At 44.7% G+C, this 27824-nt stretch overlaps 1 protein-coding gene across 1 annotated transcript in view; it reads left to right on the top strand.

Annotated features, from left to right (window-relative positions):
* zgc:163014 (uncharacterized protein LOC100038766 homolog) overlaps positions 1-21235 on the top strand; it is a 40054-nt gene extending 18819 nt beyond the window's left edge. The window contains exons 4-13 of the mRNA XM_043696887.1: positions 1623-1748; positions 6912-7083; positions 8466-8495; positions 9598-9720; positions 12545-12744; positions 15130-15326; positions 16448-16539; positions 17482-17533; positions 19404-19501; positions 20884-21235. Coding sequence (XP_043552822.1) covers positions 1623-1748; positions 6912-7083; positions 8466-8495; positions 9598-9720; positions 12545-12744; positions 15130-15326; positions 16448-16539; positions 17482-17533; positions 19404-19501; positions 20884-21080 — 1287 coding nt within the window. The 3' untranslated portion in view covers positions 21081-21235. The remainder of the gene's footprint in view (positions 1-1622; positions 1749-6911; positions 7084-8465; positions 8496-9597; positions 9721-12544; positions 12745-15129; positions 15327-16447; positions 16540-17481; positions 17534-19403; positions 19502-20883) is intronic.
* The last annotated feature ends 6589 nt before the right edge of the window (positions 21236-27824 follow it).

The raw sequence follows: 27824 nt of genomic DNA, 5'->3' as shown, positions 1-27824 counted from the left end.
CGGGCATTGGATAGGCATATGGAGGATAGTGGGCTAGTGTAGGTTAGGTGGGCTTGGATCGGCGCAACATCGAGGGCCGAAGGGCCTGTACTGCGCTGTATTCTTCTATGTTCTATGTTCTAACCTGGTGAAGCCACCAAACAGGACTACTTGCCAAACAGCATAAGCAGCAAGTGATAGAGCTAAGCGATTCCGCAACCAACAGGTCAGATCTTAGCCACATCTTGATGGAGAATTAAGCAACTCACTTGAGTAGGAGGGTCCACCAATATCCCCATCCTCCATGATGGAAGAGCCCAGTCCATCAGTGCAAAGGTAAGACTGAAGCATTCCTCGCAATCTCCAGCCAGAAATGCTGAGTGGATGATCCATCTCAGTCTCCTCCAGTTTTCCCCAGCAACACAGATACCACTCTTCAGCCAACTTGATTCATTCTGTGTGATATCAAGAAACAAGATGGTGGCACTGGATACTGTAAAGGCTTTGGGTCCCAGCAATAGTACCAAAGACATGTGCTCCAGAACCTGCCACCCTGCCAAGCCAAACTCTTCCAGTACAGTTACAACACTGGCATCTACCTGACAATGTGGAAAATTGTCCTGTCCAGGTCCAAATGCAACAAGATCTGGACAATAGTCAGGCTTGAGCTGACAGGCGGCAAATTACTTTGATGCCACACAAATGCCAGACAACTGCCATCACCATCAAGATATAACCCACCCATAGAGGGTGCTGCATTGTTGGAGATGCTGTTTTTCAGATCGCTGTGCCTCCGTACATGACAATAATTCAAATCCATTCAATGTGAAACTGAGGCCTGAGCTTTACACGGAGGTGGATGTGAAAGGTCATGTGGGATTTTTCAAGGCATTACAATATTGTTATCAGAGGGCCCCTGGCAGTATTTAGATACCAAGCTATGTTACAGAAACAGGTGATCTGATCATTATCAGTGTGCTGTCTGTGGATCTTGCTGTGCATAAATTTGCTGCTGACTTTGCTACATGTGAATGGTAGAGGCACTTTGAAAAATATCTAATTGGTTATGAAGAGCTTTGAGAAAGTGGTTGAGAAAAATGCTATGTAAATACAAGGCAGTATTTCTGATCTAGGAGAAAGTGAGGACTGCAGATGCTGGAGATCAGAGCTTAAAAATGTATTGCTGGAAAAGCGCAGCAGGTCAGGCAGCATCAAAGGAACAGGAGAATCGACATTTCGGGCATAAGCCCTTCTTCTGATCTAGCAATACTTGAAGTTCAACCCCATTCGGGACAAAGCAGCTGCTTGATTGGCACCACATCCATAAGTATCCCCTCCCTCCACCACCGACACGGCAAGGGCAGCAGATGCATGGGAACACCACCCCCTGCAAGTTCCCCTCCGAGTCACTCACCATCTTGACTTGGAAATATATCGCCATTCCTTCACTGTTACTGGGTCAAAATCCTGGAATTCCGTCCCTCAAGGTATTTTGGGTCAACCCAGAGCAGGTGGACGGCAGCGGTTCAAGAAGGCAGCTCACCCCCCACCTTCTCAAGGGTCAACGAGGGAAGGGCAGTAAATGCTGGACAGCCACGTCCTGTGATTGGAATGTTTTAAGAATGATGTATTTTGTTTGCTAGTTGAAGCGGGTGGATTTCTTGAGCAGCACTCCAGTGGTCCCTGTGAAGACTCGCCCAGCCCTTGATGATCTCCTGTCTGATCTCCTCGACGACTTCTGTCCATCGTTCCCCTGTCTCTCTGCATTCGTAAGTCCCTGGAAAAGGTTTGGGATTGGAAATGTGATTTCCCTGTGGGATTGTGTTCAAAATCAATTCTTCCCTACCATGGGGATCCTGATCAAACACCTTGCTAAAATCCATATATACCACATCTACTGCTCTACCTTCATCAATGTGTTTGTCACATTCTCAAAGAATTCAGTAAGATTGTGAAATGTGACCTGCCCTTCTCAAAGCCATGCTGACTATCTCTAATCAAACTATCGTTGTCCAAGTAATCATAAATCCTTTCTCTCAGAATCTTCTCCAATACTTTATCTACCACAGACACAAGACTGATCTGTTATTCCCAGGATTATCCTTATTCCCTTTCTTGAACAAGGAATAACTCCAGAGGACAGTGAGGATGCAAAGCTCATCGCCAAAGGCACTGCAATCTGTTCCCTCACTTCCTGTACTAATATTAGGTATATCCCGTCTGGCCCAGAGGAATTTATCTATCCTTATGATTTTCAAAATTTTCAGCACATCCTCCTTCTTAACATCAATCTGTTCAGGCATATCAGTCTGTTTCACGCTGTCCTCAGAAATGTTAAGGTCCCTCTCAATCATGAATACTGAAGCAATGTATTTATTAAAGACCTCCCCAAGCTTCTCCAACTCCAGGCACAAGTTCCCTCCACTGTCCCTGATCGGCCTTACCCTCACTCTGGCCATCCTCTTGTTCCTCGCATAATTGTAGAACGCCTTGGGGTTTCCCTTAATCCTACCCGCTAAAGCTTTTTCATGCCCCCTTCTCACTCTCCTAAGTCCATTCTTCAGTTCCTTCCTGGCTACCTCGTAACTGTCTAGAACCTTGTCTGATCCTTGCCTCCTCAACCTTAAGGAAGCTTCCTTCTTCCTCTTGACTAGATGCTCCACATCCCTTGTCATTCAAGGTCCCTTCACCCTACCATCCCTTCCTTGCCTCAGTGGGACAAACCTGTCAGCACTATCAGCAAGTGCTCCCTAAACAACCTTCACATTTGTCACCCATTTCTCTGAGAATATCTGTTCCCAATTTAGGAGCTCCAGTTCGTGTCTAATTGCATTGTAATTCCCCCTCCTCCACTTAAATCCTTTCCCATACCATCTGTTCCTATTCCTCTCCATGACTATAGTAAAAGTCAGGGAGTTATGATCACCGTATCACCGAAATGCTCTCCCACAAAGAGATCTGGCACCTGGTCTGATTGGTTGCCAGTCACCAAATCCAATATGGCCTCCCCTTTAGTCGGCCTATCTACATATTGAATCAGGGTCCCTTCCTGGACACACCTGACAAAACTGGTCCATCAAACTATTTGTATTAAGAAAGTTCCAATCAACATTAGGGAATTTAAAGCCACCCATGACAACACCCTGTTACTTCTGTACCTTTTCAAAATCTGCCTCCATGCCTCTGCTATTTGGGGGGCCTGTAGAAAACTCCCAATAAAGTGACTGCTCCTTTCCTGTTTCTGACTTCCACCCATACTGACTCTCAGACTCTTGGATAGGCTCATGGAAGATAGTAAAATGTACGGTATGTAGGTTAATCTGATCTTGCAGTAGGATAAAAGTTCGGCACAACATCATGGGCGGAAGAACAGTACAGCACAGTACAGGTCCCTGATCAGCTTGTATCTGTCTGATTCCTGACTCATTTATCAAGTCTGAGAGGGAATGTAAACCCCAAATGCTTCAATTAATAGCATCTAAAGGTATTGCCTACTATTAATAAGGTATGTACAAAATGTTACTTTCAAAACAGCTGGAACAGGCCATTCAGCCCCTCGAGCTAGGTTTGTTGTTCAATCAATAAATACCTCCGCTCTATTTTCCCACCTGAGGTCAATATCCTTTGATAGTCTTGTCCAAGAACACACGCTAATCTGGATGCGTCAGCTCCAAATGATCCTCCATTTCTCTGTCAACTTGATTGAGTTTTTTTGAATAAACAATAAAGTAGATTGATGAGGGTAGAGCAGTGGACGTGATCTATATGGACTTCAGTAAGACATTCAACAAGGTTCCCCATGGGAGACTGGTTAGCAAGGTTATATTTCTTGGAATACCGGGTGAACTAACCATTTGGATACAGAACTGGCTTGAAGGTAGAAGACAGGGTGGTGGTGGAGGGTTGTTTTTCAGACTGGAGGCCTGCGATCAGTGGTGTGCCACACAGATCGATGCTGGGTCCACTACTTTTCATCATTTTATATAAATGATTTGGATATGAACATAGGAGGTATAATTAGTAAGTTTGCAGATAACACCAAAATTGGTGATGTAGTGGACAGCGAAGAAGGTTACCTCAGAGTACAATGGGATCTTGATCAGATGGGCCAATGGACTGAGGAGTGGCAGATGGAGTTTGATTTAGATAAATGCGAGGTGCTGCATTTTGGAAAAGCAAATCAGAGCAGGACTTATACACTGATTGGTAAGATCCTGGGGAGTGTTGCTGAACAAAGAGACCTTGTGTTATGGACTAGGCCAGACCACTCAAAACATTCTTAAGCAGGCAGCCCTAGACCTAAATTTGCAATTTGTTTCGGTAAGTATACAGTGAATATTACACCGAGTAAGATAGCTAGGTTGACTACTACATTTTAAAACAGACAAAAAAATGTATTCACAGAAATACACAATGAAACACAAAGAACAAAGCACCCCTACAGAACTCGGCCTATCTAAAGAGATTTAATACACACAACAATCCCAATAAGCAAGCTCCCTTTAAAACACAGTACAAATGGAACACGTGCTTACAGGTTGACGTTGAAGGGCGGAAAAGAGACCATTTCCACACAGCTCCCTGTTGAACTTCCCCGTTCAAGACTGAACTAAAATCAGCTCAACTCAGCTAGAGAGCTGACCACTCCCCTCTCTTTATACAGGTCACTTCTAAAACATGACCACATTGGCCTGAAGTCTCATCTGTTTACATATAAACAAAAGGCCTCTCAAAATCCTTTTCATCTGTACCAAACCAAACTGATCGAAGCCTGGCTCAATTTATTGCCCTCTGAAAAAAATCAAGGACAGAGTCTCCTTGGGCTATGGAGCAGCATTTTGGAATTAAAAGGACTAGCTTTGTGACACCTCCCTCCCTCCTTTTTTTTTAAAAAAAACCCATCAATACCAAAAGATGGCTTCATTTTTAACTCTTCAAAACCCTGGTTAGTAATTTAAACACACATATACACTATACTATCATGCAGAACCTCATGCAAATTCAGGCCAAGGTATACCCACACTGAACTCCTCCGTATCTCGTTCGAGTCTCGGTAACGCATCGACAATCACGTTTCTGTGACCCGTCACCTGCACAATTGTCAAAGTGAACAGCTGCAACAACAAGCTCTATCTGAACAGACTGCCATTCTTGTCCTGAAATTTCTCCACAAATCAGTGTATATGATTGTCTCAGATGGTAATATAAACTGAAATGTTGTAATGCCAACACCAAGCTCAAAGTCTTTTTTTTTTCCCCCCCGTTGAATATTTCTGATGATGAGCGTTCAACCTCCTGGAAAAATACCCGATGGGTCTTTCTATTCCTTGGTCATCCTCCTGCAGGAGCACCGCACCGACACCCGCACCTCTGTCGTCATAGCCACCTTGACAGGCTTTGTGTAATCAGGTGTGGCTAATACTGGGGCAGTGGGTAATACAGTTTTTAGGCTGTCAAGTGCCTTTTGACAGTCCACTGAAACTTCTTGCCCTTTTTTTAAACAATTCGGTGAGTGGAGCAGCCATATTGCTAAAGTTTGGCACAAACTTTCGGATAAAATCCACTCAATCCCAGGGACTGTAGTACTGCTTTTTTTTTTTGTTGACTGTGTGGGAAAATTCCCCGATTATTTTTGTTCTCACATCCTGTGGGGCCATTTGTCCGTGTCCAATAACACGGCCCAGGAAGGTGACTTGGGCTTTGGCAAATTCACTTTTAACAAGGTTTACCACCAAGCCTGCCTTCTGAAGTCGATCAAACAAGTCTGATAAATGCTGTAAATGTTCCTTCCATGAGTGACGAAAAATCACCAGGTCATTAATATACACCACACCTTGAAAAAAGGACAGAGTCTCCTTGAGCCAAGGAACAGCTTTTCTAAACAAAAAGGACTAGCTTTGTGACACTTGAAATGCAGGTTCATAGCGCCTTTGAAAGTGGAGGACAGTGAAGAAAGTACTTGGTATGCTTTCCTTTATTGTTCCGAGCACTGAGTATAGAAGTTGGGAGGTCATGTTGATGCTGTACAGACAGTGGTCGGCCCCTTTTGGAATATTGCTTGTAATTCTGGTCTCCCTGCTATAAGAAGGGTGTTGTGAAACTGGAAAGGGTTCAGAAAAGATTTACAAGGATGTTGCCAGGGTTGGAGGATTTGAGCTACAGGGAGAGGCTGAACAGGCTGGGGCTGTTTTCCCTGGAGCGTCGGAGGCTGAGGGGTGACCTTATAGAGGTTTATAAAATCACAAGGGGAATGGATAGGATAAATAGACAAAGTCTTTTCCCTGGGGTAGGGGAGACCAAAACTAGAGGGGATAGGTTTAGGGGAGAGGGGAAAGATATAAAAGGGACCTGAGGGGCAACATTTTCATGTAGAGGGTGGTGTGTGTATGGAATGAGGAAGTGGTGGAGGCTGGTACAATTGCAACATTTTAAAAGGCATCTGGATGGATATATGAATAGGAAGGGTTTGGAGGGCTATGGGCCCGGTGCTGGCAAGTGGGACTAGATTAGGTTGGGATATCTGGTCAGCACGGATGAGTTGGAGTGAAGGGTCTGTTTCTGTGCTGTACATCTCTATGCTTGAACTTTGTTCCCACTATCCCCAGCCAAAAACAACATTTTCTCTCTCTCTATCCTTGTAACGTCTTTGATCACCTTCAATTTGGTCATCCTTTAACTTTATGTCCTCAAGGGGATTAGAGTTTAGATTGTACACACCTTGCTTATAACTTAACTCCTACAACTGTGGTCCCACTGTAGTGAATCTGTGCTACTGCCCTCCACCTCCAATCTCTCCTTCCTGGGGAATACTCCCAGTCAAATCTTTTGGCCAGTCTGTGTAGGAAACCCAGAAATCTCCGGGTGAGGTGGTATGGGGGAGTGGTGAAGGGGTGATGTGCGGTTCTACACTAACATCTCGGTTCTCTCTGCAGCCTCAAGTGGGCCATGCCCATCTACAGCAAGACAGGAGCCTGAATTTCACCCTGAAGACGGAGGAGGCTTCCTGTCCTCAGGCACCATTTCCTGCTCCGTTAGGGGGCACGGACTCCTCTGGAAAGGACACAGACTCTTCTGGAAAAGAGACAGTTTCTTCCGACGAGCTAGGTGAAGCTGGGAATAATATTTAAAAAAAAAACCAAAGCTGTTCTAAATCAGAAACAAAAACATAAATTGCTGGCAAAGCTCAGCAGGTCTGCCAGCATCTGTGGAGAGAAATCAGAGTTAACGTTTTGGGTCGAGTGACCCTTCCTCAGAACTGATTGTGATTAGAAAAAGGTTGGTATGTATGCTGACGGTTGGGTTGGGGGAGGGGAGAGGAGTATGCAATAGGTGGCGATGGAAGTCAGAGAGACAAACAGTTGGCTAGACAAAGGAATGGGTCAGGGTCAGTCTGGGAGAATGAATAGCTGCTTATGGGGACCGTTAATGGCTGACAATGGGATGGTTGTGGTATTAGGCCGTGTGATAACAGGGTCTGGTGTGTGGGGGTTAGGGGGAAGGACATGGGAAAAGGTGCTCCGGCCCTAAAACTGTTGAACTCGATATTGAGTCCTGAAGGCTGCAGGGTGTCCAAGTGAAAAATGAGGTGGTGTTCTTCCAGTTTCACTTTAGGGCCTCAGCACCTTCTCCCAAGTCCTTACCCAACCCCCACACACCAGGCCCTGTTATCACATGGGCTTTTATCACAAACAATCTGTCGCTAATGGACCCATTTATTCTCCCAGGCTGACTGTTTCCCCTCCCTTTGTCTGCTCAACTGATCTTCTCTCTCTGGGCTCCATCTCTACCTATTGTTTACTCTTCATCCAACCCCCACCCCAGATATATATATATATCTTTTCCTAGCTACAGTCAGTTCTGAAGAAGGGCACTGGACCCAAAACATTAACTCTGCTTTCTTTCTCAACAGATGCTGCTAGACCTGCTGAGTTTTTCCAGCAATTTCTGCTTTTGTCGGTGAGGCTATGGTTGGTTCTGTTGAGTAGATGGTGTGGCCATGGGAGGTCACCTGCCCCAAGGACCATCTAATGGAGATGTTTCAGATGGTCAAAGGAGTTGATAGACTGTAGGTTTGGTTTGAGGAGGTGGGAAGGGGGAGCAGCCCAGGTTAAGGGGGAAAATGGTTACAAACTCCAACTTGTGCCCAACTGTTCAGGGGTAATGTCAGGAAACTCCTTCACACTGAAGGGAATGACTATGGGAAACTCTCGCTAAGCGTTTTGGATTCTGGGGGAGGTAGGAATGCTGGTTGAAAACTTCCAAACTGAAATGTATTTGTTGAAGGGAAGAGGGACAGTTCCCTCCATTGTAGGGAAGAACAGCCTTTTGAAAATTCGGTGATCTGGGAGTTTCCAAACCTTCAAATGTCCCAGACTAAGCCCCTGACCCCCACAGGGCTGGCTGAAGAATTGGCACGTTGCCACGTTAAATAACATATTATGGGATGGAGGGATGACAGTTGACTGTTGTTCCTGTTTCTGTCCTAGGTAGTGATGCTGGTGTGAGAAGACTGAAAGGTGAGCAAGCACTGATTCTAAACATCAGACTAAATCAAAGACGCTTCCCTTTCACCACTGGGTCGAGGGTGGGAAGGGGGCCGGGGGGGTGAGGTATACCCTGCTACCTGTGGACTTGCTCATAACCTACTGGGAAATGTTTAGTTTGTGCTTTGAATGCGATTGTGCTGTGAATATATGACAGTCTCCATAATTCACTCACTTTCTAGACACTGGGTCTGGGTCTGTGCCGTTTGAATGGACACTGTGCAGTAACGTTAGTCCCAAAGGGAGTAATTCAGCCCCCTTGGGAAAAGACACTGTACACAACACTCCAGCTGGGGTCTAACAAGGGTCTTGTACAAACTCACCATCACCTCCCTGCTCTTGAACTCCATGTCTCTATGTATAAAGCTGAGGAGTGTGTGCTTTATTTACTGCTCTCTCCCCGGGTCAAAGAAAATTACAGCACAGGAGCAGGCCCTTCGGCCCTCCAAGCCTGTGAAGGAGTCCTGCCTCCTTTAATGATCTGTGCACATCTACACCCAGCTCCCTCTGACCCTGCACTCACCCCTTTACAATGGTTCCCCTGTTTTATATTGTCTTTCAATGTTCTTCGACCAAAATGCATTGCCCTACAATCCTCTGCATTGACCCTCATCTGCTCCCTCTTCGTCCACACTACCAACTTGTCAATGTCCTTTTGGAGTCCCATGCCATCTTCCTCACAGTTTTTTCTTCCAAGTGTCTCTTTAACACCAAAACAATGTCTAAACCTCAATGAAACTTCCTGTGACCTGTTCAGCTGTGGATTGCTGTCACAGTTGGGTCAGTAAACTTCCTGAGGGTCACTGAGCAGCCTTTAGTGGCACTTGTTTGGTACAAGCTGTTCATGTGATCGCTGGCCAATCAGGTTCTGTTTCACACGGAGGAATACATCCCTGAATGGAATCAGACTCTGTATGCCATCAGCTCATTCTGCCACCTGTTAACTTTTCCAGGGAAGGAACAGCTCTGGTTCCTGGGAAAGCCCTGTGATTCTCAAGCACCCTGATGTGACCCCTCTCTCGCTTGCTCGTTCAGTAACTAACTGCGGAGATGACCCTCTCTCGCTGTTTTGCAGCCTGTCCAAGTCCACGCTGGAATCACACACTGTGCCTGAGTGACCCAGACACAGCCATTCTGATTGGAGGGGAGAGGGGACCGAAGAGGTACTGTAAAGATGGTCTGTGGAGGTTGGAGCTCGGTGAGTGACATCAGGGAACTGGAGAAACTGCGATCGGCTCTGGGCACCATGCAGTTAGGAGGTAGTGATGATTGAGTTTCCAGTGATGGAGAGTTCAACTGAGAACAGTCTCCAAGATTCTGTCTGTGATCTGTTCAGTATCAAAATTAAATTTATCGAAGTGGTCTAATTGAACAGTTAAGATGATGAAAAGATTTAATAGGATTAATAGAAAGAAACTACTTTACTTATCAGGGCAGTCCGTAACAAGAGAACAGAATCTCCAAATTCAATTCAAACTAACAAAAGGGCACACTCAACCCCAAGATGCTGTTGTAGTCTTTTTGCATTCTTGATGTGGTATTGCTGGATGGGCCAGTATTTATTGTCCATCCCTAACTGCCCTTGAACTGAGTAATTAGCTTTGCCTTTTCAGGGGGCAGTTTAGAGTCAACCACCTTGCTGTGGGTCTGAAGTCCCATGTGGACCAGACCAGGTAAGGATTGCAGTAGTGAACCAGGTGGGCTTGTGTCACAATAAAAACTGTCTTTAGTTTTCTTTCTTTTTGTGGGCTCAACTGGGAAAAGGATTATTTTACAAGAGAGGACTGAGGGAAGAATTTCTGTACCTGCTTTTAAAAAAGCAAGTTACTGAACCTCATTGTAAGTTGTGTTGCTTTACAAACATTTAGTGGGGAGGGGGACGTGTAAAGAAATGGCACAGCACCAGGTCATGTTTACAAAGCAACATTCGGCTGGCAACGTGTAGCTGATTAGTCTGTGCACCTTGTGACCAGTCTTGAATTCCAAAGGTGAAGGTCATCAGCCTGATGACAGCTGTCAGGACCCTGGGTAACTGAACAGCACGTGGATATGTGCGAGACAGTGAGAAGCCTTTGGAATGGATGCGATATCCCCCGCCCCCCTCTGTCTACAAACGCTACACAAAGTCAGTTGTTTTCTGCCACCGGTTGCTGTAAGCTGTGGCTTTTACCCAATAAGTCAGAGACTTTTATCATTTGTGACCCAGTCACTCTGTGCCTCCTGTGAAGAAGCGAAAGAATCTGAAGGAAAAGATGAAAGAACTGAAGGACTCTGGAAACAAAAGGCACAGCCCATCAAATCCTGAGGACTGGTACCAACCAGCTCCCTTCCAAGTACTTTTTATCCCTTTATTTCATAACATCAATGTTTTACAGATATTCCCCACATTTCGAGCATTCTCATGCCAGTTCACTTTTACAAATGACCTACTTTAGTATCTGTTTTTGCGAACTGAAAGAGGATTTTCACTTTTACAAAAAAAGCATGCGCAGGGAGTGTGGCGCCGCCAAGCACTTTCCCTAGGAACTACACTCAGCATCAGCTTTGAACTGTGTCCTTTTACAAATGACCTACTTTAGTATCTGTTTTCGCGAACTGAAAGAAGATTTTCACTTTTACAAAAAAAGCATGCGCAGGGAGTGTGGCGCCGCCAAGCACTTTCCCTAGGAACTACACTCAGCATCAGCTTTGAACTGTGTCTGAGAGCATCTGTGCTTTACCTCCATTTATTTTGTGATTCGTTAGCAAGCTATGTCCTAAGGTATCCTGTACCTCCTACTACCCCAACCTCTGGCCTTTACTGTATGTTAGTGTTAGTTTAGGTTTTGTGTGTTTTATTTGGTAGGATTTGTTTGGGTCTGGGAACGCTCAAAAACGTTTTCTGAAATTTAATGGGAATTGCTTCTTTGCTTTACGCCGTTTCAGCTTATGAGCAGTTTCATAGGAACGCTCTACTTTCAGATCTGTATTTTGTTTCTGGATGTTTGTGTGTAGAGGGCGTTTTACAAGGGGATTAGTGTTTTAACTATAAGTTATAGGGTGGCAGTCCACAGATTCTAACCATAAGTAATCCTTCACAATTCCTCCTGTCCCCCCATCACCACCATTGGTTGCTGCGTTCTTCAGAGGTCTTCAATCCACCCCTAAGCAAACCTCGGACCCACCAGGTCCCCCACGCTCCCAGTAAAGTCTTGCAGACCTGATTAGATGCATTCTAGAATGTGAGTGGAAGTAGCTACAGAGTGTGGATGCACTGGGAGTAATCTTCCAGGAATCTTTTAGATTCTGAAAAAGTCCGAATGAATTGGAAAACTGTCAGTGTAACACCTTTGTTTCAAATAGGAGGAAGACAAAAATGAAGCAAGTAACCATATGCCAGTTAGCTTCAGGTCTGTCTTTGGAAAATGTCAGAGTCTGTTATAAAGGTTGTAGTAGCAGAGCATTTAGACGTATATACATATAATCCAGCAGGGTCTACATGGCTTCATGAAGGGGGAATCACACCTAATGCATTTACTACATTGTTTGAGGTGGTAACAAGCGGAATAGAAAATGGGGAAGCAGTGGATGTAATATTTTTGGATTTTCAGAAAGCACTTGATAAGGTGCCACACATTAGGATACTTATAAGACCCCATGGTGTTGAAGGTAGTGTACCAGCATGAATAGAGGATTGGCTAACTCGTAGAAGACAGAATGGGGATAAGGGAACGTTTTCAGGATGGCAACCTGTAACTAGAGGAATTCCACAGGGATCAGTGCTGGGCCCACAATTATTGACAAGATCTGTATTGACTTGGATGAGGAAAGTGAATGTACTATCGCAAAGTTTGTAGATGACAGAGGTGGGAGAAAGGCTGCAGACAGAGGGATTTAGCAATCTTCATTCATGAATCACCAAACGCTAGCATCTGAGATTCTTGGGAAACAAGAAAGGCAAATGGAATGTTGGCCTTTATTCCAAAGGGAATAGTTTTTTTTTTCTTCTACATTGATGTGTTCTTGGTTTGAACTTTGAGCAGATAATGGTGAGAATTTCTGGTTTCCCTTGGAGACGACCTCTACAAAGACCATTCCAGTTCCTCGACGTGTCTGTGGTCACTCTGCCACCTATGATGCTGACACCAAACGCGTCTACATTTTCGGAGGGGTGAAAGATGAGCAATGCTTCAATAATGTCTACGTTCTGGATACTTTGACCTGGAAGTGGTCTTCTGTAATTGTAAGTAGGAGCAGTTGTTTGAATACCAAAGGAAATGGCTCCTCACACAGATAAACACACTACCTCACATTGACCTCCATCTCCTCCAGTTTTTTCCACTTTCAATCATCCAATGCTCTTTAATTTCCAACTGTCTTTCTTCATCTCTCTCTCTCTCTCTCTCTCTCTCTGCATCTTGTGCCCTCTGAGTATTATAATCCCTTCTCCAGCCCCCCCCCCCCTCAGTTTCCCTGCTCTAAAGAAAGCACCCTGAGCTTAGCCAGTGTCTCTTCATTGCTGAACTGCTCCATTCCCAGCAACATCCTGGTGAATCTCCTCTGCACATCCTCCATCACAGTCATATCCTTCCTATAGTGTGGGGACCAGGACTACCCACAGTACTCCAGCTGTGGCCTCACCAAAGTCCTGTACAGCTCCAACACCATTTCCCTGCTCTTCCATTCGATGCCTTGACAGATAAAGGAAAGTGTCTCGTATACCTCCTTAGACAAATGTGTCCTTCCACCTTCAGGGATCTGGGGATAAAGCACGCCAAGATCCCTCTGTTCTCTGAGCTTCCTAGTGTCCTGCATTCATTGAGTGCTTCCTTGTCTTGCTCACCTCACATTTATCAGATTATCAAAGACGATTGTGTATCCACCACCCCGACCCCCCACCTCCCAATGTGTGTAAATGTTGAAGAATGGGGGAAAGGAAGCTGTTTGGATGATGCTCTGCCATTGTACAGTTGAGGTGTAAAAGGTGATGAGGGCCTTATACAGAGTGCATGGGGAAGACCTGTCACCCCGAGTGGACAGCTCCTTTACCAGGCCCCATAGATTTTAAGGGCGAAAGTGAGGTCTGCAGATACTGGAGATGAGTAGAGAGGAAAACCACAGCAGGTCAGGCAGTATCCTGATCCAAATTGCATTGGTCTAAATCTAGTCCAGAGTTGGTTTGGGATGAGTCGGTTCCATAGGCAGGCACAGAGGGAGGGAGATGTGGCTGTGGTAGTGACCCTGTTTCAGGATGTGGCTGAAGAGCTTCAGGAAGCAACCTGGGAGTTGCAATGAGAGAGAGACTCCGAGATCTTTGTAGAGAAAGGAGGAGAACTTCTTCAAGGTAGGCGTCCTTGTTAGAGGCTTCACAGTGAGGTTAAAATCAACTAGGTGAAAGTGAGGACTGCAGATTAGAGTCAAGAGTGTTGTGCTGGAAAAGCACAGCAGGCCATCGCCACGGATGCTGCCTGAGCTGCTGTGCTTTTCCAGCACCACTCTCTCGGCTGCATAGATTGAAGGTCATTGGAATGAATTGTGGGCGTGAGAATATCACCTGCGCAGAAGGTAGTGGCTGCATGGCATTCACGGCCTGGTTTGGTGGATGAGGCAGAAACCCTCGACTCCTTTAAGAGGAACCTGACTCCTCACCTGAAACTCTGGAAGCTGTGAGGTCACCTACATGGAAGGTGGTTATTGAGAGGGTGGTGTCCCCCGTCCCCCACTCCCGGTCTGTCTATCACTCTCGGGTAGATGTGTTACAGTCGCTGAAGCAGCGTTTATATTCGCTCATCAAGACCCTGAGGGTAGATACTTCATTCCCGATCATTGGTCAGCATCCACTGTCAAACTGAAGTTGTGGAAAACTCTCCGGTGGATATAAACGATTCCACAATTTGGTAAATCTGTCAGATGGACTTGTATCGATGCAATCTTTCTCAAAGCTTTTGATGGTCCCACCTATTCCCCCACAGCCCTCTGAGATCTGTCTTGCTCTGATTCTTGCCTTTTTTTTAATTCATTCACGGGATGAGACCTGCATTTATTGCCCATCCCTAATTACCCAGAGGACAGTTAAGAGTCAATCACATTGCTGAGGGTCTGGAGTCACATGGAGACCAGACCAGGTAAAGATGGCAGTTTCCTTCCCTAAAGGGGATTAGTGACCCAGCTGGGTTTTTCCTGACAATTTGGCAATGATATCATGGTTGCCATTAGACTCTTGCTTCCAGATTTTTACTGAATTCAGATTCCGCTGTTTGCTGTGGTGGGACTTCAGATTGGGTCCTCAGGACATTATCTTGTCTCAGGGTTAATAGTCTAGGGAGAATATCACTAGGCCATCAGCTCCTCCCTCTCTTGGGCATCCTCGGTTTTGATCACCTCCGTGTCTTCAGCTGCTGTCTGCCAATGTCTGCAGTTCCCTCAGAACACCCTTCTGCCTCTTTCCTCTTTTTAAGATGTGACTTAAAACCTTCCTCTTTAATTCAGTGTCCAGTTATCTGCCCTAATATCACGTTGTGTAACTTGATTTTTTTTTTGTCTAAAGTCCCTTAGAGATTTTCTCTTGGACCTGCTGTGTTCTTGTTGTATCTGTCTGAGGTTTAATGGAATCGTTCTGCTCTCCCAGGGGAGGGGCAAGGTGCCCTCACTGGCCTATCACAGTGCGGTGGTCTTCCATCGGGAACTCTTTGTATTCGGTGGGTTACTTTGCCGAGCGCCACTGACCAAAGAAAGCTGCAGCAACACCCTGTACATCTTCAACGCTGAGCATGAGATCTGGTATCAGCCTATTGTGGTGGGTGAAAGGCCCCTCCCTCGCTACGGGTGAGTCACCCTCCAGATCTAGCATGGCAGGGTGCTGGGAATGTTGGCATCAGTCTGGTTTAGTCAGAATACGGGATGAGCCAGCACTTATTACCCACCCCCCCGGTTTGCCCTGAGCACAGGGGCTACCCTTGCTGCTTGAACCAGAATCCCTTCAGAGGATGGGAACATCAACCCCATATTGGCATAGAGACTGGAGTCACATAGATCAGCACCCTGGTGCCAGGTTCCTTCCCTAAAGGACATCAGTCATGGGTTTTTAACAGCAATCTGATATCTTTAAGATCACTTTGCTTAATCTTGTCTTTGTTTAGTTCCAGGGTATTTGGTCTGCTTTTGTTTCATTCACTGTTGGGATATGGGTGTTGCTGACTGGGCCAGTGTTTGTTGCCCATCCCGAGTTGTCCTTGAGAAGGTGGTAGTGAGCTTCCTTGAACCGCTGCAGTCCATGTCCTGGATGGTGTCGAGTTTGAGTGTTGTTACAGCTGTCCCAATCCAGGAAAAGTGGGGAGGATTCCATCCCACTCCTGATCTGTGCCTTGTCGGTGGTGGACAGGCTTTGGGGAGTTGGGAGGGGAGTTACTCGCTGCTTGCTATGGTTGGCTTGGTTCGGTTCACTAGCTGTTTTGTGTCTGAGCCTGTTTGCAAACAAACAGTGAAGGGATATTAACTCCAGATCCACCTCCTCCTTTGTGATATTAGTTGAGGTTCACCTGAGGACTCCAAAGGCATCTCCCCTGCTGTTTGAATGGAGCCTGTGGCATCCCCTCTATCCTCCTGAGGTAGATGATGGGAGCTTGATGTCAGGTCTCGTGTGAAATGTGGTTCCTTGGGGTCAGAATGTGGATCTGGTGAATGGGTTGGGATTTAAACCCACAACATTCTGATTTTGATGGTCATGGTCCCTCTAGACCAGAGTGGATACCATTACCTCCTGGGCAGGTCAGTGAGATGGGAGTCTGTGCACCTGTTTGGTGTCTGGGGCAGTGGGATATCGAGATGGAAATTCTACTTTCCAGGAATTCTGCAGTGTGGCCACAGGGAATGCCGGCTGCTAATGGTGGAGGTGGTTCAGCAGATATTTCTGTTTCTCCCTTGTTGTCTCTCTCTCTTTCTCTCAGTCACTCTGGCACTCTCCTGCGAGATAAACTCATCCTGTTTGGTGGCAGTCGGAGCAGAGTGTTCCTGAACGACCTTCACATGTTGGATCTTGGTGAGGAAACTCCAGGTTTCAGGCTTAAGAACAGGGTGGGAGGGGCTATCAGAAACTCACTCCTTGGAGATTGGTCCCTGTAATAGATTGGAGTCCCCTCGGAGGGGCTTCTGAAGGTAAAAACGCCGATGTTCTGGGGATAGGAAGAGGAGTTGAGAACTTCTCACCAGAGACAAAATTATGGGATGGGCTAATGAAGGGAGCGATGTCGATGGTAACTTGATGAGGTTGGTCAACCTGAATTGTGCGGTCCACTATTAGAGCTATTTGCATTAATTTTATGAACAGTTGTTTTACATGGTCTAGACTTCACGTGTGTGTGTGTGTGTGTGTGTGTGTACGTACTATAGAAACATTGGCCACCTCAGAGTACGGGGGTGCACTGATCATCATAAACTCAGGGAAACAGGCGTGTAACCACAGACACTTTTGAAAATCTGAATTCTGGTTTTAAGATGTTGGAAATAAAAGCCTGGTCTCAGTAGAGGTGATCTTGGGGCTGTTGGATTGTCAACAGTAACTCAGTGGAATCGCATCATTGATGCTGTCACCAGGATTCCTGATTCAGAAAACTGGAACAGCTGAAGTCTATTCAGCCCCTTGAACGTGTTTCATCATTCAATCTGTCTCCAGCTGATCTAAGGCTAATGTCCCCACGTGTTTCTGTGGCCTTTAATGTTTTTTTGCGAGGTAAAAGCTATTTTGAAACTTTTAGTTGATTGCCAATCCCAACAACCTTACTGGGAGTCGAGGTGGAGAATTGCACTACTCTGTGAAGTGATCTCCATTTAACATCATCCAGCCATCTGAGTGACTGGTGCTGTCTGGGGTTGTCGTGGCTTGGTGCAGGGAGTGGTGGAAGAGGGAACTGCTTGTATTTTCAGTTGAAGAATGCTCTGCAAGTTGATTTGTTTCTGAACTGACACTGCCTGTTTCTTCTAGGCTTCATGGAGTACATTAACATCCAGAGTCGAGCCCCTCCTCCACCACGATGGTAGGTACCAGTGAGGAACATTGACATGGACACTTCAGGAGGGCGATGGGAGAAATGCACAGCTCTAGAGTCTGAAAGCTGTGAACTGGCACTGGTCCGATTCTTGCTCTTTATATTTGGTCTCACTGACAGACCATACGGGATAGCCAGTGTAGATTCACAAAGCAAACAGTGACAGCATTGTGTTTGGTTGTGTTTCCCAAAATCTGGATGTGGGCATGATATTGGAGTTGAATAATGTGATTTGACTCCACCTAATCTGGGCTCAGGAAAAGTTTGGGCCCCCGTAATGTCCCTGTCCTGGGAGTGTTTGTTGGGGGACAGTGTAGAGAGAGCTTTACTCTGTATATAACCCCGTACTGTTCCTGTCCTGGGAGTGTTTGATGGGGGACAGTGTAGAGAGAGCTTTACTCTGTATATAACCCTGTGCTGTCCCTGTCCTGGGAGTGTTTGATGGGGACAGTATAGAGGGACCTTTACTCTGTATCTAACCCCGTGCTGTCCCTGTCCTGGGAGTGTTTGATGGGGACAGTGTAGAGGGACCTTTACTCTGTATCTAACCCCATGCTGTCCCTGTCCTGGGAGTGTTTGATGGGGACAGTGTAGAGGGACCTTTACTCTGTATATAACCCTGTGCTGTCCCTGTCCTGGGAGTGTTTGATGGGGACTGTCACAAGACTTTGCAAAGATCAGTCCAGCACAGGAACAGGCCCTTCAGCCCGCCAAGACTGCCTTTCTAAACTAAAAACCTTTTGCCTCTTTGTAGTCCATATCCCTGCCTGTTTGTGTACTCTGTATATAACCCTGTGCTGTCCCTGTCCTGGGAGTGTTTGATAGGGGACTGTCACTAGACTTTACAAAGAACAGTCCAGCACAGGAACAGGCCCTTCAGCCCACCAAGACTGCCTTTCTAAACTAAAAACCTTTTGCCTCTTTGTAGTCCATATCCCTGCCTGTTTGTGTGTCTGTCAAGGCTGCTATTAAACATTGCTATTGTATCTGCCTTCACTTTCCAGGCACTAGCCACTCTCTGCATTTAAAAAAAAACTGCCTTTCCCATCTCCTTTAAATGTACCTCCTTCAACCTTAAACATCTCACCCTTTGACATTAAAGTGAAAACAAAATAAGTTTGTACAATCTCTCCTTATAGCTAATACCCTCAACCTGGTAACATCCTGGCAAACTATTTCTGTACCTTCTCCAAAGCCTCCACATCCTTCTGGTGGTGTGCTGACCAGAACTGCATACAGTATTCCAAGTGTGATCTCACTAAAGTTCCATACAGCTGCAACCTGACTTGCTCTGACTGATGAAGACAAGCGTACCATATACCCTCTTGACCACTTTATTCACTCTGTATCTAATCCTGTGCTGTACATTGTTTTTATTCATTCACGGGATGACGGTATCGCTGGCTAAAAAAACAGCATTTAATGCCCAGAGGGCAGTTAGGAGTCAACCCCATTGCTGTGGGTCTGGAGTCGTATGTAAGGCCTGACCAGGTAAAGAAGGCAGATTCCTTCCCTAAAGGGCAGTAGTGACCCAGATGGGTTTTTCCAAGAATGGATTCATGATCATCATTAGGCTTTTATTTCCAGATTTTACTGAATTCAAATTACACCACCTGCTGTAGTGGGATTCGAGCCCAGGTCTCCAGAACATTACCTTGGTGTCTGGATTAACAGTCTAATGATAATACCACTGGACTGTTGCCTCCCTATTGGAGAAGGTACACTGCAGGAGGAATTAAGCTTTAAAATCTGGTTGGAGGGTGTTATCATCTCTCAAGTTTGCTGCTTTGGATCCAAGGTTGTTTGGAGTGCCTGGGTGTTGTGAAAGATGCTGTGACAAAGCAATTCTTTCTTCTAGCTGCCATGCTGCCGTTCCTGTGTGTGGCAACAAGATGCTGATCAGCGGTGGGCATAATCTGAGCGGAGCCCTGCAGGATTTGTTCATCTTCAATATAGGTAAGGCCAAGGATGTAGCCTCTAGCTGCAAAGCCATTGATTGTCATTGTCTCTCTCTGTGTCTGTCTGTCTTTCTGTGTGATTGTCCTATGGATTTAAAGCTCCCATTTATTGCTGTTTCTGGAGCTGTATAAATCTTTTAGTTTGTTTCTCCTTATCTCTCCTCTTGTGTTGTTGACTGATGACTATGTCAGATATTGCATGCTGTAATTCCTACATTGTCACACATGAATAGGTTGGCCATTTGTTCACGTGCAAACATCATGCTGAAATAGGGCATGTCAAAGCTATCCTGTGCGATAACAGTGACCTTCATAGAACATTACAGCGCAGATCATTCTTCATGTAAACTCGCGAAAGGCCCGAAGACGGTTACTTTTGGTCCTGAAAGGTGCCCTGTTTACCTCAGAAGGGTAAAGTATCTTGAGAGTCTGAGCAATAGGTGAAGCCTGTAGTTTTACACTGCTGCTAAGCAGTAGCAATATGATTGAAGTTTGTTATGAATTGGTGCTGCTGTTCAGCCAAAAAGATGTTGTGCCTAATACACAAAGGGAGGTGATGGTCTAGTGGTATTATCGCTGGACTGTTAATTCAGAGACCCAGATAATGTTCTGGGGACCTGGGTACAAATCCTGCCAGGGAAGATGGTGGAATTTGAATTTAACATATCTGGAACTAGTAATGTAGTGGTAACTGTGAATCAGTTGTCAGAAAAACCCATCTCGGTCACTAATATCCTTCAGGGAAAGAAACTGCCATCCTTACCTGGTCTGCTTTACATGTGACCCCAGACACACAGCAATGTGGTTGACTCTTAACTGCCCTCTGGGTAGTTAGGGATATGTAGTAAATGCTGGCCTAGCCAGTGATACCCTCATCCCATGAATGAATAAAGAGAAACCAACACAAGCATCATTTTAGTGCCAGTGTGATGCTAGATATATTGGCTCAACATCCTGAAGGTTGGCAGATCGTATCAAACAGCACGTCCCTGCAGCTGTTCACAAGAGTGAGGTACTGACCATAACCCAAACAGCCTCACCACACTGGATGTGAGTCTGCAATTAGATGATACCTGGGTCATCCTGAGTATGCAAATAATTATGCTGACAACTAATTTAGGGTCATCAGTCGGGTTCACTAGCTATGGTCTGGAAGGTCTGTCCATGAGTGCAGTGGGTCCTGTTTGCAGACAGAAAGAACACATGTACACACTGCACCTGTTTCAGTTTCGAGTTGTTGACTGAGATTGCAAAACAAGCATGTTCTAGTGAGGAGACCTTGGCAAAAACAGAGATCCATCTCGTGACAATTTGACCATCTGACACGTTGAGTCTAATCCTTATTCTTTCTTCTACCTCCCCCCACACACCCCTCACCAGACACCTACAGTTGGAGCAGTCTGTCTCACCCTATACTCTGCTCCGTGCCACGGACAGGTCACAGCCTAGTGTATCTGAACTCGAGTCGATGCAGCACAGGGTCCTGCCACAAGCTGCTGGTGTTTGGGGGCTCAGACAACGCTGGGAAATTCTACAGTGACACAGTCCGAGTAGGCATGGTGCTGGATGGGGACTGAATCAACCTCTCCTGAAAAATAACTTCCATGTAAGTGTGTGGCAGTAAACCCGAGGAGCAGGCAATGTGGACAACAGCCATCTGACCATCCAATAGCTAAACAATTTTGCACTTCATCATTAAAAGTTACAATTGAGGCCTTTGTTGTCTTGTTTTAATAACCCAAATAATAATCCTGAACAAGTGCTGAGGGCAGTGCTCAGACACCCTCACTATCTGAGTGTTAAGACAGAAGAGCTGTAAGGGATTAAAACAATCAATGTTTGTGATTCTCAGTCAAGTTCCTGATGGGTAGGAATACGCCAACATGCAACACAGTGACTTTGGAAAGAGGGAGGGAGCTTTCAGTATTCTTCCTGGAATTTGATTGGTTACACAGTACTGACAAGGCTAGAAGTTATCACCTCGTCTTTAATTGTTCTTGAAGATGTTTGAGGCAATCCAAAAACTGGTCAAAAAGAATAATGAAGTCTGCATCTTATCCTGCTGTCTTCCAGTTATATAGACACCGATGTTGTGCTCAGTTTTACAAAACCCTGTTAGATCATATCCACAGTCACTCTGAGCACTTCTAGGCACCACACCACAGGGAGGTGAAATTGTCTTTGGGTGATTTATGGTGTTAGATTCCCAGAATAATACCTGAACACTAAGGGTTAAACTACAAACTGATATTATGCAGATTAGGGTTGTATTTCCTGGAATTTTAAAGGATGAGGATGATTTCATTAAAACAAAATGTTAAAGCAGCATGGTTAGTGTGAAGGAGACTTTGAGTGAGACTGAGTGAAACTGGGAATTTGATGAAAAGGGGTACAGATGTTCTTTCAGGTTTACTGCAGGATGTAAACTCTCTAGAATGGGAAAGGATAGAAGTCATGGCTCAAGAGGATGACTTGCAGTGAGACCAATGATGGAGCGATGTCACAAACCACAATGTGACATGAGTGCAAAGAATGAAACTAATTTGTCAATAGGATTAGTGAGCATTTCAAACAATCCTATTGTACAGAAGAAGCCCTTTGGCCCGTTGTGGCTGCACTGGCGAAAAACTACACTAGTCCCATTTTGCAGCACTTGGCCCAGAGCACTGGATGCTAAGCATTTCTATTCTTTGAAGTAAAGGTAAGATCTTCAGTTTGTTTTGAGGTGTTCAATGTTTCCTTTTTCTTACCTAACTGGTTCGGTATTTAGGAAACTGGTGTCTTTTACAATGCTTTTTAATATAAAACATAAAGAGTGGGAATCTAGTATAATTAGTAAATTAATTCAAGTATGGTAATGATGGCAGGATAGGTGACGTGTTGCTCCTGTAACATGTGAAAGCTGCTGGACTCTGATTAGGAGCGAGCATATCTATAGTTAGTGTTTGCAGTTTAAGGAATTTCAGATCCGAGTTGAGGGACTGGAGTCCCAGCTGTAGACGTTGCATCACATCAGGAAGGGGAAGTTACCTGGACACTTTATTCCAGGTGGTGGGCATAATCCTCAAACTAGGAAATTAAAATTTGGTCTGTGATCACAGATGGGAGTATGACAACAGCTGGAGCAGGTCTGGGTACCAAAAGGAACCTTGGCCTCTGGAATTTTGCAGAAGTTACAGGATTCTCTGTGGATCGGGGAGGATCAGTGAACTGATCAAGGGACCTTGGTAAACGGAGCCATTCAAATTCCGAGTGTATTTGGGACAGTTTCCTAGAATGATACATTGTGATTCTGACCATGAATCGGGCTAATTTTGATCTTTCGATGTGTAATGAGGTAGGTCTCATAAATGAGTATAAGAATCTGCTAGAATTTGAAAAGGGAAAGCTTGGGTCAGAAACAACTGTGCTGGATGTAAATCAGGATAATTAAAGAATGGAGGAAAGTGTTGGCTGGAGTCGACTGGGAAATAAATTTAACAGCAAAGATGATTTGAACAATTGTAGATATTTCAGAAAACAGCTCATAATCACAACAAAGCTATATCCCAATGAGAAAGAAAGGTTCTAAGAGATAAACTGAGGAAGTTTATGATAAAATCAACAAATGATGACCAAAAAAAAGAGAAAATAAGCCTTGAAAGTAAACTCGCACATAATATCAAAACTGACAGTCACACTATTTTAAGTATAATTGAGATGGCAAATAAACACCTATGGCCCACCAGTGAACTTTAAAGTTATGTATAATCAAAGAGATAAAACAAAGTTAATAAGGGCCCCTTCAAGAATTCAACTGGTAAAAATAATGGAGAACCAGAAAATGGAAGAGGACTTGAATAAAAACTTCAACCCTGAAGGTTGCTGCACAGGTGGATAGAGTGGTCAAGAAGGCATATAGTATGCTTGTCTTCATCAGACGGAGTATTGAGTATAAGAGGTGGCAGGTTATGTTAAAATTGTATAAGACTTTGGTTCGGCTGCGTTTAGAATACTGTGTACAGTTCTGGTCACCACATTACCAAAAGGGTGTGGACGCTTTGGAGAAGGTTTATGAGGATGTTGCCTGGTATGGAAGGTGCTAGCTATGAAGAGAGGTTGAGTAGGTTAGGATTGTTTTCATTAGAAAAAAGATTGGGGAGGATCTAATTGAGGTTTACAAAATCATGAAGGGTATAGACAGGGTGGATAGAGGTAAGTTTTTCCCCAGCGTGAGGGATTCTAGCAAGTATTTGGGTGGTAGTGCCTGGAATGTGTTGCCAGCTAAGGTAGTTGAGGAAGGCACAGTAGATTCATTTAAGGTGCATCTAGACAGATGCATGGGTAGGTGGGAAGCAGAAGGATACAGATGTTTAGGAATTGGGCGATAGGTTTAGATGGTTGATTTGGATCGGCTCAGGTTTGGAGGGCTGAAGGGCTTGTTCCTGGGTTGAAAATTTTCTTTGTATCAGTCTTCACGCTAGACAACACTAATAGTATGTCAAAACTGCAAAATATTGCGGATCAAAGGACAGAAAATAAATTCAATAACTATCAATAGAAAAAAATGTGCTAGGGAATTTAATAGGGCTGAAGACTGATTAAATCTGCTGGACCTGACAACGCATCCTAGGATATTAAAAACTATCTGCAGAGCTAGTGAATGCAATGGTAATAATTCCGAAATGCTTAGATTCTGGAAATTTCCCAGTGAACTGAGAGTCTCCCTTAAAAAGGGACGGAGACAAAAAAAAATTACAGGTAACTATAGACCTTTTTTGCTTAATTGGGAATGTGTTGAGTCGATTAAAAAGGAAATAGTCTGAAGAGGGATAGAAACTGGCTAAGTGAATGGACAAAAATGTAGTGGATGGAATATAATGTGGGAAAATATGACATACACTTTGACAGGAAGAATAGAGGAGCTGATTATTTAAATAGGGAAAATTTTGAAGGTTAAGAGGTGATCTGTTTGAAGTTGTCAAGATATGAACAGAAAAAGATGGTAGATGAAGATGAGCTATTTCCACTGGTTGGGGATTCTAGAACTAGTGGGTATAGTCTAAAATTAGTTCATTCAGGAGAGATGTTAGAAAGCAATTCTATGCACAGAGGTAGATGTTTGAAACTCTTCCACAAATAGCAGTTGATGCTAGATCAGGTGTTTAGTTTTAAATTGTGACAAAATTTTTGTTAAACAGTTTAAAGGGATATAGGCCAAAGGCAGGTATAAGGAGCTAGGCCACAAATCAACTATGATCTCATTAAATGGCAGAATAGGCTTGAGAGGTTGAATGGCCTGTTCCTGTATAAAGACTGCAGAAAGCTACGGAACTGGAATTTGGGAGACATTGTATATAAATCTCAAAAACATTTGTCTGCGTTATAGGGAAAATGAATGTTTGCCTTGACTTCAGAAGGAATGACTTATAAAAACAGGTTTTGCTAGGTTAGACTGCACCTGGAACACTGAACAGTTTTTTGATTTACTGCTGTTTAAAGGAATAAGATCACCTTATTGAAGCAACATTCTTAGGTGACTTGACAGGGTAAATGAGGAAAAGCTGGTTTCACTTGTGGGTGAATCTAAGACCATAGCATTACCACAGCATGTGCATTTAAAACAGATGGAAATTCCTGACAAACAGCTTATGCTCAATTCTCCTGCTCCTCGGATGCTGCCTGACCAGCTGTGCTTTTCCAGAACCACACTCTTTGATCCTAATCTTACTCGTCATTCTTTTATTCCTGACAGACCAATAGAAAGCTTTAGGGTTTTCCTTGATCCTACCTGTCGAAGACTTCTCATGTCCCCTCCTGGCTCTTCTTAGCTCTCTCTTTAGGTCCTCCCTGGCATCTCAAGGGCCCTAACTGAGCCTTCACGTTCATTCTAACATGAGCCTCCTCCTTCCTCTTGAGAAGAGATTCAAATTCTTTCGTAAACCACAGTTCACTTGCTTGACCACTTGCTCCCTGCCTGACAGGTACGTACTTATCAAGGCCACGCAATAGCCGTTCCTTGAACAACTCCACATTTCAATTGTGATCATCCCCTGCAGTTTCCTGAATGTATCCCGAATCTTGCCTTATTGTCTTTCCCTCAGCTATAACTTTTGCCCTGTGGTGTATATACCTATCCTGTTTCCGTCCCTGCACTGTAACCCACCTACCTTCTTCCTGTACCTGAGGTGTGACTATCTCCCTTTAACTCCTCTCAATTACCCCTCAGCTTCCAGAATGATCTGCAGTTCATCCACCTCCAGTTCCCTAACGTGACTTCCAAGGAGCTGGAGTTGGGTGCGTTTCTTGCAGATGAAGTCAGCAGGGACCATTGCCTCCCACATTCTACAGGAGGAACATTCAACTGCTCTCCCAGTGTTCTGAATTCCCAAAGAGACTCCTGGGGGGAAAAAAGTTACCTTACCCAAATCCGCACTTGGAATCTTTTTTTCGGTTAGAGGAGGAGGATGGGCAGGAGACACTACCCGAGTAGTATTTAGAGTAAAGCAACTCCCAAATCTAAAGTCTCACTTACTCAGCAGTCCCATGTCCACTCCTGCTCAGCGTGTGCTCCACCTATACAGGAGGTAAACCTTGTATAGGATTAATTTACTTTCCCAGCAGCCCCTTGGTCCTTGTTCTTGCTACAAAAAATGGAGGCCGCTGACTTACGAGGTAAGGGTATGGAATGCCCTGCCTACAACAGTAGTAGTAGTAAACTCACCAACTTTAAGAACATTTAAATGGTCATTGGATAAACATATGGATGATAATGGAATAGTGTAGGTTAGATGAGCTTCAGATTGTTGCACCAATCTGTGAACCCATAGAGGGCCGAACAGCTTGTTCAGGCCCACAAGCCTCATCGCCCCCAACTCTGGCCCACGAGCCTCATTCCTAATGAAGGGCTTATGCCTGAAATGTCAATGCTCTTGCTCCTTGCTTGCTGCCTGACCCACTGTGCTTTTCTAGCATCACACTCTCGACTCTGATCTCCAGCATCTGCAGCCCTCACTTTCTCCCCTCTGAATTAATAGTCCAGTAGTAATACCACCAGGTTGTTGCTTCCCCGGGGTAAACCAGGATGGTCCTGGTGAGGAAACAGAAACAGGGTTCACTGTCTAAGGAACTGGGGCAGATCCCTTAGGATGGAGAGGAGGAGAAATGCCTTCACCCAGAGAGTGGTGAGCTTCTGGAACTGTCTGCCACTGAAAGATGAGGAGAAAGTGAGGTCTGCAGATGCTGGAGATCAGAGATGGAAATGTGTTGCTGGAAAAGCGCAGCAGGTCAGGCAGCATCTAGGGAACAGGAGAATCGACGTTTCGGGCATTAGCCCTTCTTCAGGAAGGGGAGAAAGAGAGCTTCTTCAAGGAAGGCATCCTTGTAAGAGGATTCGCAGTAGGTTGAAATCTTTGAGGAGAAAGTGAGGTCTGCAGATGGGAGAAAGAGAGCTTCTTCAAGGAAGGCATCCTTGTAAGAGGATTCGCAGTAGGTTGAAATCTTTGAGGAGAAAGTGGGAGAAAGAGAGCTTCTTCAAGGAAGGCATCCTTGTAAGAGGATTCGCAGTAGGTTGAAATCTTTGAGGAGAAAGAGAGCTTCTTCAAGGAAGGCATCCTTGTAAGAGGATTCGCAGTAGGTTGAAATCTTTGAGGAGAAAGATGAGGCCAAGTCAGTAAATCTTTTCAGGAAGGAGTTGGATATAGTTTTTAGGGATAAAGGGATCAAAGTATATGGGGAGAAAGGAGGAACAGGGTACAGATCACTGGATGATCGCCAACTTTAAGGTGATTTAAACGGTCATTGGATAAACATTTGGATGATAATGGAATAACGAAGGTTAGATGGACTTCAGATTGGTTTCACAGCTTGGCACATTGAAGGCTGAAGGGCCTGTACGTGTTGTCATGTTCTTTCAGTCACGATCACATCAAATGGCAGAGCAGGCCTGAAGGGATGAATGGTCTACTTTTTTTTCAATGCTTCTATGTGAATATTTTTGCTTTCCTTAAAGCTGCTGTTTAACTCCCTGAAATGAGCTCAGGTTCCAGTAATTGTTTTTCAAGGTTTACTTTGAGGGACAAAAAAAATTACAAAATTACTTCTTTCTCCCTTATTGATGGAATCAGACAATAAATCAAAAGCATGTGAACAACATAAGATGGTGACAATGTGGGAGGGAAACTCGCTCCACAGAGCCATCAAGTGGCATGATTACAAATACAATGTGACAGTTGACAGTGATTTACAGCTGTTGAATTAACAAAAACATTACCAAAAAAAATGTTTCCACCCTCACACTTTGTAAGTTTGTTTGGCAAAGAATCAGAAAAGAGAACAGTAAA

Source organism: Chiloscyllium plagiosum, chromosome 10, assembly GCF_004010195.1.
Source record: "Chiloscyllium plagiosum isolate BGI_BamShark_2017 chromosome 10, ASM401019v2, whole genome shotgun sequence".
Lineage (NCBI taxonomy): Eukaryota > Metazoa > Chordata > Chondrichthyes > Orectolobiformes > Hemiscylliidae > Chiloscyllium > Chiloscyllium plagiosum.
Note: the sequence above shows the minus strand (reverse complement) of the source record. Positions and strands in the feature narration are given on the sequence as shown.